The sequence below is a fragment of the Lutzomyia longipalpis genome, chromosome 1 (genome assembly GCF_024334085.1).
Source record: "Lutzomyia longipalpis isolate SR_M1_2022 chromosome 1, ASM2433408v1".
Taxonomy (NCBI): domain Eukaryota; kingdom Metazoa; phylum Arthropoda; class Insecta; order Diptera; family Psychodidae; genus Lutzomyia; species Lutzomyia longipalpis.
This window is the reverse complement of record NC_074707.1, coordinates 5106024-5120346: the sequence shown is the minus strand read 5'-3', so window position 1 is coordinate 5120346 and position 14323 is coordinate 5106024. Positions and strand designations below refer to the sequence as shown.

General features: G+C 37.8%; 6 protein-coding genes across 6 annotated transcripts in view; 4 read left to right on the top strand and 2 right to left on the bottom strand.

Moving 5' to 3' along the window:
- The window catches only part of LOC129786719 (glutamate-rich protein 2), an 871459-nt gene that overhangs the window by 597064 nt on the left and 260072 nt on the right, over positions 1–14323 (top strand). The gene's annotated exons all lie outside the window — the stretch shown is intronic.
- LOC129786663 (nuclear cap-binding protein subunit 1-like) overlaps positions 1–14323 on the top strand; it is a 303879-nt gene that overhangs the window by 29484 nt on the left and 260072 nt on the right. The window lies entirely within an intron of this gene.
- On the top strand, positions 4–425 carry LOC129786858 (kallikrein-8-like; the record flags this gene model as incomplete). The annotated part of the gene is made up of 1 exon (XM_055822107.1): positions 4–425. A coding segment is annotated over one exon (405 nt), but the record flags the coding sequence as incomplete, so codon positions are not given.
- Positions 511–7381, bottom strand: LOC129786692 (uncharacterized). The gene is made up of 2 exons (XM_055821872.1): positions 7160–7381; positions 511–1684 (listed from the first exon to the last, which is right to left on the bottom strand). The coding sequence occupies exon 2, from the start codon at positions 1681–1683 to the stop codon at positions 640–642; it is 1044 nt and encodes a 347-aa protein (XP_055677847.1). The 5' UTR covers position 1684; positions 7160–7381; the 3' UTR covers positions 511–639.
- Positions 11861–12998, top strand: LOC129786713 (uncharacterized). The gene is made up of 2 exons (XM_055821899.1): positions 11861–12099; positions 12163–12998. The coding sequence occupies exons 1-2, from the start codon at positions 11893–11895 to the stop codon at positions 12679–12681; spliced, it is 726 nt and encodes a 241-aa protein (XP_055677874.1). The 5' UTR covers positions 11861–11892; the 3' UTR covers positions 12682–12998.
- On the bottom strand, positions 13283–14289 carry LOC129786715 (uncharacterized). Its single transcript, XM_055821901.1, has 2 exons — positions 13938–14289; positions 13283–13874 (listed from the first exon to the last, which is right to left on the bottom strand). Exons 1-2 carry the CDS (start codon positions 14166–14168, stop codon positions 13392–13394), a joined length of 714 nt encoding a protein of 237 aa, XP_055677876.1. The 5' UTR covers positions 14169–14289; the 3' UTR covers positions 13283–13391.

Below are 14323 nucleotides of genomic sequence, written 5' to 3'. Positions count from 1 at the left end.
GCCCAAGTCTCCCTTGTCAACCTACCCACTGGAGAAGCTTTCTACCCAACTGGTTATGCTACCATCTCAGGATGGGGCTCCTACTCCAACATTTTCTTACCAGCATTCCCCGATGAGCTTCTGAAAGCTGAACTGCCAATTCTTCCCGAGGAGAAATGCTTCAATGATTACCCTGGATCTGCAATGCATAAAACTAACATCTGTGCTGGGGAGCCCAATGGTTCCAAGGCTATCTGCAGCGGTGATTCCGGAAGTCCTCTTGTCCAGAAGAATGCCAGTGGAGAGATTCAAGTGCACGGAGTCACTAGCTGGACATGGGTACCCTGTGGAACAGCTGGCAGGACCGGAGTCTTTGTCAATGTGATGCACTACCTCGACTGGATTAGCGAAAAAATGAATTCTGAATAAATCTTCTCCTTGCACTATTTAAAGCTTTTTTATGCTGTAAGATTTTCCCTGAAAGTCAATAATTTTCTTTGCTAAAATCACAAATATCAGCAAAATTACCAATTATCAACCCCTTGTAGTTTATTCAGAGCAATAATACATTTTTTTTTACAATTTCTTTTATCTTAAATTCGACACAGAAGACTACAGATTACATTGAGATTTATCATATAAGTAGGTATTTGTTTTTAATTAGTTATCATTATCATCTACAGCGATGACATCCTCATCCAGGGGACGCTTGTAGTCACCCTCTGACCCACTCACATCCCCCTCTCCACCGGAATCCTGACGATGATTCTCCTGATCATCGAGGAGTTTGTGATGGGCATTCAAGTGCGTGTAGATGCGCGGGAGATTCTGCATGACGTAGTTGGTATTCTTCGACAGGACATCCTTCTCATCGGAATCCTGAGCTGTGGCTGAGAGATTAACAGCTCCGGGGGATTTAGCACTACTCTCCCTGGGGGTTGGGATACTAAATGCTGACCCGTGGCGATTTTTTGATTCAAGATCGAAAAATTGGGAATTATTGTTATCTGGCCGGAATGTGCTGGATGCGGAGGATGGTGAGGTGTTCTCCTTGCTGCGAATGTGCCCCGAAACACGGAGATCAATGAAAAAGTGCAGCGGATCAATGCCATAGGGTGGATAGAGGGATGGATACCAGACAGGTGGTGGTGGAGGAAGCACCAGGTCAGATGGGGATGTAAGTGTTGCTGGTGATTGATCCACAGGCGGTGGTGTGGATGTTTCCGGGGGCGATTGAACTTTTTCCCCCTCATCGAGACGAGAAATCTTCTCGGGGGGTGAATCCTGCTTTGAGGATTTCCCATCAAAGGCCGAGTTCACCTTTGTGGTCAATTCGAGGGGTTTTTCCATCTTCTCCTCAAATTCCTTGGGCGGTGTGACAATTTGATGCTCAAAGGGGATTCTGTGGTGACTCCAGGAGCGCTTCCTTGGCCTCCTACCCACGTGATGGTGTGGATGGTGGGTGGCTGGCATATGGGGTACTGCTGTTGTTTGCTGTAGGCGACTATTGGCCTCGTTGTTCTTTGCCTGCACCAACGAACGAAGCATTTCGCTGAAGAAGAAATTGTGCGGTGCCATCGGGGCGGAGTAGAGATATGGGGGAGTTGCTGCCAGGAGGCGACTCACAAGGTCCTGATTGCGAAAATCCTGTGGATTCATGCGGGTTTTTGGTGGCATAGTTTGTGATGAGATATCCTCCGACATTCTGCATGAAATTAATTTTATTATTAGGGGAAACTGTGGTCAAGTTGGTCAAATTCTAAGCTTTTAAGTTAACAAATAAAGAAGTTAAAAGTTTCTAAGAATCTTTGTTGAATTTCTCAAACTCAATGAGCTTCTATTGAGCTTTTTCAGTCCCATTCTGATGACTCACTTCACCCCAGTCTCCCCTTGTGATATGAATGTTTTAAAAACTATTCAAATGGCTTTTTCAGGAGTTGCTCTAACGAGGTAATTTCAAATCATTCCATCCCACTTAATCAATGCAGAGAAAACTTTTCTCACAGGAAGGGTGTCGGAGGTACATAAATCCCTTTTTGTAGATATTTAATATCCATTCCATTGGTGGTGGGATAGCTTTCGTGCGGAGAAAAGATGGTGATGGACAACTTAATTATAAAATACATAATAAAACCGAAAAGTTTTTGACGACAAGCGACAACGATGACAATGGCATTATTTAAATTTTATACTCGCCCCATTTTCCATGTGGCGAGTAAATCCCCCATCGCATTCGGACACCCCGCTCCCCCTCTTGGGGAATGAGGGTGCAGCAGAGAGTTTTTATGAGTTATATTGTATGACAAAAGAACTCTGGGATGATTCGCAATGCAGTTTGGAATTAAAATTTTGGGAGAATTCTCTGTGGCGCAATTTGATTTTGGTGCAAATAAATTTTCATCCCGGAGATAATTAAAGATGCGCCATGGAGGATTTTTTTTCGTTTTAGCTGCTGGAGGAAAATTTAATGATGAAGAAAGGATGTGGTTTAGCTTTTCACGATGGGGGTGAAATGAGATCCCCCCCAGATCTTGCTCATTTGGCATACAGCGAGAGAAAAATCTCGTGTGCCTTTCATTCGACATGAGAATATTATGTTTGATATTGCTCCTAGCAAATTTCACACAATGAACATCACAAATGTCACACTTTCCCTCACTGCATACCCATCCTCCAACCCCTTGGATGGGTATCATGAGTCCAAAACATATCTACATGGGAGCTATATATGTATGTATGATTCTCAACCTCACGTGCGCCTGACAACTCACCACCACCCCCTTCGCAACACACTTCCGGCGATGTTTTGCAGAGTTATGAAGTGTTGCGGCGCCAAAGAGGAGTATGTAATACGGTGACTGGAGGAGGACAATACAGAATCATTCTCATGGTGTGGCATGTGGAACAAAATGTGTCTGATTTTATTGTTAATACACCCCCGACTCATCCACGGTAAAGGCGAGGATTTACTCAATGTGGTTGGAACCATCAGAGGGATTCTCATCGCACCTCACCGTAAAACCTTCCCCTTCTCATTGCTACTACAAAAGAAGTGACTACAAATTGTTACCATCACACAGAGAGAGATTGAAATATCCTCACACTGGTGGAGTTCTTTTTTAGGGGTTGAAGAAGGAGGAAAGAATTTTTTCCATAAGAAATTTTTTGAGTAGGTATTAAGTGATTCAATTTTTCAGAACTTTCAAAGGATATTGTGAAACGAATAAAACTGAATAGAGTCCTTTTCCAACGAATAATTAAATGATACAGCTCTGAAATAAAATATAAACGCTTAGCAAAAGACCTCAGATTTTTATCTTTTCCCCTTTTTTCTGCAAAGAATATTTGCAGGACAAACGAGCAATTAATTATGCCAGCAAACGCACAAGGAATTAAATCTTAAATCCTCAAAGAATTTGTCCAGAAAAAAATCCTTCAGCACTCAATAGAAATGAATGGGGAAAAGAAAACAAATAAAATATTCCGTAAAGAACATTTAAAAAATCTGCTACTGAAAGGGGCACGCGAGTGATTAAATCTCCAAAGCTCTCGAAAGCTTTTCTCTCTCACTGTAAAGGAAATTAAGTGTTTCATTTTCCCATTTAGACTGAAATCCTTTCTTTTTTTCACTGAAACATCTGCCGTACAAGAACTTTTCTTCACTCGTGCGGAAAATTGTGAGTGTTTGCATTGCTAATAAATCTCCTTTTATTCCATGTTCCCATTTTCTATGATGGTCGCACACCAGCTAATTCCACGCTCTTAATTTCCATGAAAAATAATCAAAAGCATCGCATTTTTCTTCCCCCGCAAGTTTTGTTGGGAAAGAAAAACACCGTCAAGAGTCCGAGGGAAAGTTTAGCAATAAAATTTGCCTTGTCTGAGATTCTCCTTGCGTTTGTTTGCTCATTGTGGCATTCCTTCTGCACCCACCCACAGCCAAAGAGTGAGAGGAAGTGCTAGCAAATATTCAAAAGTGATGAGATGCGGGGACAACGTTGAGGATTTTCGCAGCACTCAACCCCCTCCCCAAACCCCCTCCCCACACTCTTCCTCCTATTAAATTGCGATGATAAAAATGATGAAACTGCTCCATTTGGACCATCTGCTGACAATCACGCGGATCTCGGTGGAATGCTGGGAGGCAGATTGAATTAATTGTAAATGATTAAAATATATAGAGAGACAGAGGGATTTTTGATGACGATATACCAAAAATATTCATCTCAAAGATGAACTCCCTTTCCTTGTGCTAGGGGTGTGTATTTCCTCTTGGCAATTAATTAGATAATATCCAACATTGTCTTCTTCTTGTGCGCGCCTGTTTGCCTTTCCAAATTGTAATTTATTCACGCGAATTTCTCAAACTTTAAAGTCTCATTTTTCAATTTTTCTATTTCTCTTTGGGGGTGTCATGAAAATTATTTTAAGTAGGTAGACAGAGGGGTAGTCAAGGCAGAAAGAAAATTATTATTGAAAAATTTAAAAATTGAGCAGGGGTGTAGCTGAGGGGGAGTTTTTAGTGTGAAAACACCTTAAAAGTTCAAACAATTTCGATCTTGAATCCTTATAACTTTAATTTCTTAGATAATAATATCCCATTGAATAGATTTCCGACTACGCCTCTAAACTTGAGGGATCAGAATTTTCAACATTTTCCAATAGTTTTATTTTTAATCTTGTTCAATAAAATGTTATCTCTTCACTTTTTAGAATAACCCTCAAATTAACTTACTGTCTTTATAAATAATTTATTGGTAATTAAAATTCCGCAAAAAAAAACCCTTAAACCCTTCCAAGCACGCAAGAGAGCCCACAAAATTTCCTTTCCTATCTATATAATAAAGAAAGGTTTGTTTGTTGTTAATCGTCGTTCACCGTTTGCCCGATCGCGATGAAAGGAGTTGATGTGAGAATGTACGAAGGATGATCCTCTATCGCAGAACAATTTTAACCCATCTCATCTTGTAGGGGAACATAAAAAATAGAAGAATCGCGAGAGAAACTCCCCAATATCCACTGGGATCACATAGAAAAGTGCAGTGAAAGTACAGTCCGGGAAAACATAACCTCAATTTTGGAACACCATTGAAATGAATAGGAAGACCTTTATTATGTTCGACCAGCGTGGCATCGGGACCTCTTGAGCTTCTTTATAACCTTCCCAACCTTTCCTGCCTACCCGGATGAAGATTTGAATGATTTTTGCTTTACAACTTTTGTCTTTCCGGACTTCAAAAACTTCCGACACTCCAAAAGAAAAAAAACTCAACAACGAGAAGTCCGGAAAGACAAAAGTTGTAAAGCAAAAATCATTCAAATCTTCATCCGGGTAGGCAGGAAAGGTTGGGAAGGTTATAAAGAAGCTCAAGAGGTCCCGATGCCACGCTGGTCGAACATAATAAAGGTCTTCCTATTCATTTCAATGGTGTTCCAAAATTGAGGTTATGTTTTCCCGGACTGTACTTTCACTGCACTTTTCTATGTGATCCCAGTGGATATTGGGGAGTTTCTCTCGCGATTCTTCTATTTTTTATGTTCCCCTACAAGATGAGATGGGTTAAAATTGTTCTGCGATAGAGGATCATCCTTCGTACATTCTCACATCAACTCCTTTGGTACAGAAGGCTCCTTATAACAGGCGGTTTCAGATGGCCGTATTTTTTGGAGGCTGTATTGCTTTTTTAAAGGGTGTATTACTTTTTTTGGAGGCTGTATTACTTTTTTGGGAGGCTGTATTACTTTTTTAAATGGTGTATTACTTTTTTGGGAGGCTGTATTACTTTTTTGGGAGGCTGCATTACTTTTTTAAAGGCTGTATTACTTTTTTGGGAGGCTGTATTACTTTTTTGGGAGGCTGTATTACTTTTTTTTAGAGGCTGTATTACTTTTTTTGGAGGCTGTATTACTTTTTTGGAGGCTGTATTACTTTTTTAAAGGGTGTATTACTTTTTTAAAGGGTGTATTACTTTTTTAAAGGGTGTACTACTTTTTTAAAGGGTGTACTATTTTTTTAAAGGGTGTATTACTTTTTTTTGGAGGCTGTATTACTTTTTTAAAGGGTGTATTACTTTTTTTGGAGGCTGTATTACTTTTTTAAAGGCTGTATTACTTTTTTTGGAGGCTTTGTTACTTTTTTAAAGGGTGTATTACTTTTTTGGAGGCTGTATTACTTTTTTGGGAGGCTGTATTACTTTTTTAAAGGCTGTATTACTTTTTTGGAGGCTGTATTACTTTTTTGGGAGGCTGTATTACTTTTTTGGGAGGCTGTATTACTTTTTTAAAGGGTGTATTACTTTTTTAAAGGCTGTATTACTTTTTTTGGAGGCAATTTACCTCGCATTCACTAAAATATCCCTCTTTTATACCCAAAAATTTTCCAACATCTTCAACTCTTCTTACACACAGAAGAACGATGACAAACAATTACTCTCTCATTGCTAATTATTAACGACTTTTATCCTCCTTTCTTTCGAGCTCACAAGAAAACTCCCACCCTAGCATGAGATTTGTGGGATTTTCCCCTAGGGAATGGGGGCGGAATGAGATTTCCACGGCAAGAGGGAAAAATCTACTTGTCGATTGTCTCATTGTGCGAGGGATTTTCGCGAATTTTCACCCGCCAAGAATGAAATTGATTTTCACTCGAGAATCTGCATAAAACTCCATCTTTTGAAGCACCCAGGAAAGGGCTGTGAGGGTGGGTGAAGGGAGATGGAAATTTTGTGAAATGATATTGTCGGGAAAATTAAATTTCCATCCACAAATGGAATTATAATTTGTATATGAGAGAATGTTTGTGTCTTCTTCAGCAGTGTTGGAGTTGCTATTGTTGTTGGCTTCTATCGTATTAGACAAACATTTTCTCACTCACACGAGGCTCTTTTCCATTGAAAAACCCATCCATGCATTCTTGAGGATTTTCCATGGGATGTGTGCTGTGTGTGTACCCACATCCTTGAAATCCTCTTTAACTGCAGGATTTTGGCAGGATGTGTGGAGAAGAATAGGGGTGCGGAATTGAGGGAGAATGAGGATTTCTTGGGTTGTTTTGTGTGAATCAACATGAGGTCCCTCAGGACAATCATATATCTCGAATTTCCTCGTACAGTCTCAGACATTTGTGGTGAAGACAAGTGAGCATTTTCACCAATTTATAATCCATTGAAAATTGTCTTACCTTCCCAACAGTGCTGCTATGGTGTGTCTCTCGTCCCTAAAATCTCTCTTCAATAGTGCCGAAATTCGCACACAATAAAATGTCTTGTGGGACAGGAACTATTCCAAATGCAATCCCTTTTCTATGTACTTCAGCACACAAGAGAATCCCTCCTTCCTCTCACACCAAAACCACCCGTTGAGGATGCATTGCGCGGGATGAGTATCCTTCCACACAGGTGCAGCGCTTCGTTGTGGGAAAGATGGATGTCTCTTGGAGATGATCTTCCGGCAGAGTTGTCTGGATGAAGAGAAGCAGAGAATGGGATTTGTGTGAGACAAAAGGATGGAAAATCTCTGTAGTGAATTTTCATCATACAATTAAACTAATTTGCTATTCTGAATGAGATATACAACAACTCCCAAAAATCCCCCAAGGCTATATTTCTCTCCTAATTCCTATTAAAAGAGAAAATTGTTAATTTCAACATAATGCAATTTTGAAAAACAAAATCTTCCCACATTTCCAGAAATGTGGAAAATTTGCAGAAAATTCTTCATCAAAAAAGAATTAATTTCCATGAGATTTTCCCAGACTGATGCTTCATTCTCCCCCCATAAATACCCCTATTTCATATTTTGGGAGTATAGTACGAGCATAAAAAAACACAGTTCATCAATACTATCGGATTTGATGCAATTCGCATTTTCCCCCCAGAATGAATTCACTTTTTTTTTGGCAAATGTGGGAAATTTTTTAATCATTTTTCCCCGTCTCTTTTGGGCTCATTTTACAGTCGTTTTTTTTGCATCCATTTTGCACATCCTCTGGGCGCACAGATATCGAGAATCACTCTTAATTGCTCAAAGGGAAAATTGCGAATGTGCAAAAAAATTGTCCACATTGATAGGAAATGGTATTAAATTTGTGAACCAGCGATATTTGATGTCTTTTGTGTGTGATTTTTTTGCCCAACTACGGCAGCGAATCAATATTTCAGTTCACATGAGTTCTCTGGTGATTTTTTTTTGTCTAGAACTGCAGGAAATGAATAATTTCAGTGATTTTTAATTTAGTAAATTCATATTGGGGAATTATTGAATGAATCTTTTGCATGTTTTCCACTCCAAATATTTCCGGGAGAATTCAGTTTATTTTGGAAAATAAAAAATTATAGGTTTACGTTGTAATATTCGATAGAATTTTTTTATGCTTAAGGTTTTTTTTAAATATAATTAAAGGTTCAACTGGGCAAAAATTATAAAATGTCAATAAATAAATAAATCAATTAGCTGGCGAAAGGATAATTAACTGATTGAAATGATTCATTTAAAAACAATTAAAACAATTTATCATGGCTTCAGAATACTTTTTTTGCTTGCAGAAATAGAGAGAAATGTCAATTAACAAAAATTAAATAAAGATCAATTTAAAACACTCTGATATAATTAAATATTAATGGAAAATTCATTTATTTTAGGAGTTTTTTAAAATCTGTTTTTACTCTATATTTCTTAAAAATTCTTTGAGTTTATAAAGCCAGAAAACTTCAAAATTAGTCACCAAAATTAAACACTTAACGACCAATGGAACGTTGTCGTCCCTTAGCTAAAATCAATGCAGGACGATGCCTTTATAGTCCCTTGACATTTTGAGAACACAAAAAGACATCTCCAAGGACTCACAGGATCAGGAACGACGAAAAACCAAAAATTAAAAAAATCGGATTTTTAGTCAAAAATATCGTATCTGAGCCTAAAGAAACTCCCAAAAAAAGTTTCACGTCATTCTCCCCGCTGGATTCCTTACAGTCCTTAAGAATTCTTCACGGTAAAGATTTTTTTTAAAACTTTTTTTTAACGCCTAAAACTTCTGTTTTTTTTTTCATCAGAAAATTTAACTTTTTTTTATTTTTTAAACTCTCAAAAAGGGATAATACTTCACGTAGATACATATCGAGGCTCCCGAAGATTATGAACCATACTCCTGTATTAAAAGTTTGGAATATGGTTCATCTTCGGGCACGTCGATATTTTAAAAATCTTTTAAAAAAATTAAAAATCCGTAGAATAGATTTTCTTTATTATATTCACATAATTTAAAATCTAATAAGTTTTAAGAAAGTCAGTAAAAGAAATTATAAAGAGAAGTGTAATTGTCTTTTTATTCAACACAAAATTATTTTTATTTTAAATATTTGTTTTACACTTTAAAATAATTTATATTAATAACGAATTAGAATTGAAATTATTCAATTCCTAATCAATCCTTCTCTATAATTTTAAGTTTATTAACAATGAAGAAAATCTTTTCTAAGAAAAAATTAAAATCTATAAAATAATTTCAAGAAAAAGATTCCAAATGTTAACCGCTAAAACTTCCAAAGGGCATCGCTTGAATGAAATTGAAAGAGCCATGTAATTGAATTTGTGAATTAAAATCTAGAATTTCATTGAGTGCAGGGAGAGAGACCCAATCTCAATGGACAATCGCGTTATTTGAAGCAATTGAAAAAGCAACAGCAATAGCAGGGGGAAAAGGGTTTAACATGATCAGCAATGGGCACAGCCGTCGCATTGAAATTTCTCTTCCGAGGGTAAAAGAGGATTGTCTAAAATCGAGATATAATGTTGAGAGAGAGGGAGGAGAGGGTGGGTGGGTGAAGCTCATATGCAACAACGGGGGTTGATGTATCAATCATCCCGGAGAATCATCCCCCGATTTAGGGGTGAAGCACTGTGTGTGGTGTGTGTGCGGTTTGGAAATTTGCTGCTAAATGCGTGAAAAGCAGAGGGTAAGTCACTGTGGCAAGTGGTTTATTGAATTCCCAAACCCTCACCACCCTCATCATCCCCATGTCACATCGCACATATTATGTGAAAATTGCGCTGAAACACTTTCCCACCCCCACACACAAACCCTCTGTGCTTGCAACAGAAATGGAAATAATTCACTTCCCATTTTGCTGAGAATCTCTTTGGCGCTTAATCAATTAACACTGAAAATGCCCATGTCACTACTCACTTCTAGGTCCTTCTAAACGTGCACAGCACACACCCCTCTCCCCTTGAGGACACACAAATCGCTTTTGCGATAACTTGCCCAAGCACACTGTATACGGTGAAAGCAGGGAGATTTATGGACCACTTGTTCCGTCTCCGGTGGCGGTTTAAAATCAAATGAGTGCCAGATCTACAAGAACATGCAGATGAGCCGGCTGGTGACGTCCTCCTCGGTGGTGCCAACAATGGTGCTCTCCGATGGTGGAGATTCCACAAATATAATACGGGGAGGGTTTGTATATTTCACACAGGCGCGCGCGGAATATTTGCATATACTCGGTGGATTTCATCTCTTTCGTCACATGCTGCCACCGCAGCACCGAAAGACTCCTCTCTCGCCTCTTCATTTCATCACTGCACCCTGTCACGGAATCACGGCAATTGTGACACCCTCCTCCCACATTATTACATACATATTTGCCGCCACGGAGGGTGAAAACAAGCCACGTCTTCATCATCATACCTACATACATAGTTTTTTGCATAATGCGTAACTGAAATGCTTCAAATACAAAAGATTTTCTCTATTTGTGGAGGTGGGGGTGGTAAAAGGTCACGTTTTGAGGATTTTAAATTGAATTTCTCAATTTGTTGTCAAGTTTTTCTATTCTAAAGAATTGATATTTTCTAGAATTGATTAAATTTAATTTTCTGATTAAAGTTTCTTTGCAAGTGTATGAAAAACATAGAATATTTAAACTTTGAGGATTTTTCTTTTAAAGAAAATCCATTTATTATTTTTGCTAAAATTATAGGTAGTGTTTTTTATATAATTGTAAAGTTTTTATGTTAAAAGAACAAAATTATCAATGAAATTCAAAGCAAAATAAAATTCTATACGAAGCATTTTTTTCTGTGATTAAAGATATTTTTTATTTCCTGTTCAATTTAATTTTTTTTATTAGTTATTTTAAAGATTTGTTGTTGAATTATTACCTATATATTATTTTTATAATGAATATAATCAGTAAAAATGATTGATTTTTAATACTCAATATGCTTAGGAAACTGAGAAATGGGAAAATGGATTTTAAGGCCGGTCAAAGTAACAATTTTAACTATATCTAAGCTACTAAACTTTATTATTCAAATTCTACCTTAACTGGCTATTTTTTTTTACTTATAAATGAACTAAACTAGCTTATTCTAGCTAGACTAACTAGGTTATCAGAGCTATATACTATGCAGATTATTCTAACTAAACTAACTAAATAAATTCTAACTGAATTAACTAACTTAATTAATTGAATAAAAACTAAAAAAATTATTTCATAAAATTAGTTGAATTATTTGCTGTAAATAGTTAATACTAAGATTTACTATAACCGACGAGAAGACCACAGCAACGTCATTAACATAAGTTTTAATTATTTTTTCTAAAAACAATTCTTTAGATTTGGAGTAAGAAGAAGCTTGTTCAAGTCTTTTATATGAAGAATTTTCACAGAATATTAATTTTCTAACATCGGATTCTTGTACACGAATTTTCCATTCACATCTTTGAATAGAAAAAATCCATCCGTTCCTTTCGGAATCATCCCAACGAATTCTTCATCCGGACGAATTTTTTCAATCCGCTTGAAATTCGCATGTGGACTGAAAATTCGTTCAGAGCTTAAACATTGACAGATGTTGTGGATTCCATGGAGGTTGAGGCGAGTAAAGGTGATAAAGATTCCTTTAACAAAAGAAATGGAATCATCGGGAAAGTCAAGCAATAGGATAACAAGTGCCCAACAGAAGTTGATGTTTAAATTCATTGAGGAGCACCCACAAATGCTACGGAGTCGCTTTAACAAAGACTACACAATGCAGGAAGCTAGTCGTCTCTGGAAGCGACTCAGTGCTGCCCTAAATGCTACAGAAGGCCCCAAAAAGAGCTCTGTTGGATGGAGGAAGGTAAGATTTTGTACAAAATAAAAAGTCGTTGATTGTATTTAAAATATTTTTAATTTTTTATAGTCTTGGACAAACATGAAGTGCCTTAGAAATAAACCTGAGGGTAGAGATTGTACGCTGCCACTACCATCAGGATCGACTTCTGAACGAGATTTTGAAGATGAATCGTTGAGTTTTCTTCAAGGATCAAATGATTTTCTTCAGGATCACGTGGTGGTGAAGCATGAAGATCCTCTGGACATAGACTACTGCCCTATGTTGATCGAAAATAATGCAAAAGTAGAAAAGGAAGTTGTTGATGATGTTGCGGAGAATATTGCAACGAACCTCCCTGTTCCAGATAACCAAAAACTATCTAATAATAGGAAAATTAATGAAGATCCTGATTCAATTGAGGAAATTAGTGAAGGATATGCAGATGAACTTGCCAGGAAGCAGCTAGTCCTAATGGAACGACAAACCATTGCAATTGAAACTCTAAATCAAACCCTCCAATTCCAAGGAAGTGTTCTGCTGCAGCTCTCAGAATCAATCAACAATTTTTCTTCTACTATTAGGAAAATGCAAAATGGAAATTGCTGATTTAGCCGGAAGACTGCATTTTCCCGGCTAATTGCATTTTAACCCCTTCGCGTTTTTTGGGTCATACGTTGACCCAAACGTGAAACATTTTATTTTTACAATTATTTATGAATTTAATTGTTCTTTCAAGTTACAAATACATCAAATTCACATAAAAGAGGCCAGATGTTCTGACTGAGAATAGTCTTCTGAAAGCATCTTCTAAACAATAAATATCGTGATAAAAAGAGCTCATGTTTGAATGTTTCACGTGGACGCGAAAGGGTTAAAATAAACCCATCGACCAATCAGAATCATTTGAGCACATGGTGGATTTGTTTGTGGAATATAAAATTTTCAATTTGACGTTTGAACTTTGTTTAGTAGGCGAACAAAATCTTCCCAAGATTGTCAAAATTGTAAGGATGCGTTTGGACTGATCCACTGTTGCTCCCAGAAGGACGTAATCCTGCACTTCCTTACTATCAACTCTCGTCAATTTATAATCAGAACAAAGGGCCTTATTCAGCGACCAAGAAACTCTTAAAATCCGCTTGAAATCTTGAACTTTCAGTACAAAAATGAAAACTGTTTGCCGCCACATCCGGAAGGAGTCCTTCTGCATAAGTCTTCCTTCCTTCCTTCCTTTGAGCTTATTATTTTGAAGAACATTTTGCAGATTTCTTATGATATGTGCTTTATTCTAAGAAGTCTGATTTTGAAAAGGAATTTCAACTCTTCTTCAAATCCTTAATAACGGATGTAAGATTATCCACAGACTCGGACAGCTGGAGGAATACCTCAGCCTGGAGACGCATTGATTGAGCCAGAGATTCAAATGCCATCGTTTGTCGTTCAATCACCTCAATTTGCTTCCTAAGCAGCTCATCTCTATTGCTGTAATCGTCACAGTTGTAGCTTTCCTCATTGCTGTCATTGTGAACTTCTGGAGGACTTTGGGGATCGCTTTTTATACTCCCGGATCTCCTGGATATTGTTCTCGAGCTTCTTTTGGAAGTCCTTGATGGTTGAATTCTCTCAGGAGGAGATGTTTCAGTCAAATGCTCAAGCTTGTTCACATCTACAGGGTAATCAGTATCAATATGATCATCCTCGTGTGTTTGACCATCACCGGAAGGTTGAACGTTGGGCAGTTGGAGATTGCAGCCTCTCCCTTCAGGCTTATCTCTTCGACATTTCATGTCTAAAAAGGACTGAAAGGCAATGTTTTAGCATTGAGGGATTGTTTAATAAATCAGCCTAAAATCCGCAGATACCTTCTTCCAGTTCATCCAGGTCTTCTTGGGTCCCTCAACAGCATTTATAGCTTCACCAAATTTAACCCAGAGTCGTCTTGCCTGCAGCGTTGTGAAATTTTTATTGTACTTCCTCTGGAGGAGTTGTGGATGTTCCTCAATGAATTTGAACATCCTCTCCTGTTGCTTGACTGTTATCCTCTTGTACCGACGCCTACCGTCTGGCCAGATCTCAACGTCGTCGCTACTCATTGCTGTGCAGAAGATAAACTTCCTAATGCTTATAAAGGAATTGATAAATCCCTGAATTTACTTCAGAATCTTTGCTTTTGGATTAAGTTCCACTGTTTCTGCCAAAACACCGGGTCTGTCCACGCGTGGAATCCGAACTGTTGCAGTTGTGGAAA

Excerpts from the sequence above, each read along its gene's own strand:
- LOC129786715 (XM_055821901.1), bottom strand. The coding sequence starts at position 14,168 with ATGAGTAGCGACGACGTTGAGATCTGGCCAGACGGTAGGCGTCGGTAC. Across the intron at positions 13,875-13,937 it reads CCTGGATGAACTGGAAGAAG|TCCTTTTTAGACATGAAATG; the intron begins GTATCTGCGGAT and ends ATTGCCTTTCAG.
- LOC129786713 (XM_055821899.1), top strand. The coding sequence starts at position 11,893 with ATGGAATCATCGGGAAAGTCAAGCAATAGGATAACAAGTGCCCAACAG. Across the intron at positions 12,100-12,162 it reads GCTCTGTTGGATGGAGGAAG|TCTTGGACAAACATGAAGTG; the intron begins GTAAGATTTTGT and ends AATTTTTTATAG.
- LOC129786692 (XM_055821872.1), bottom strand. The coding sequence starts at position 1,683 with ATGTCGGAGGATATCTCATCACAAACTATGCCACCAAAAACCCGCATG.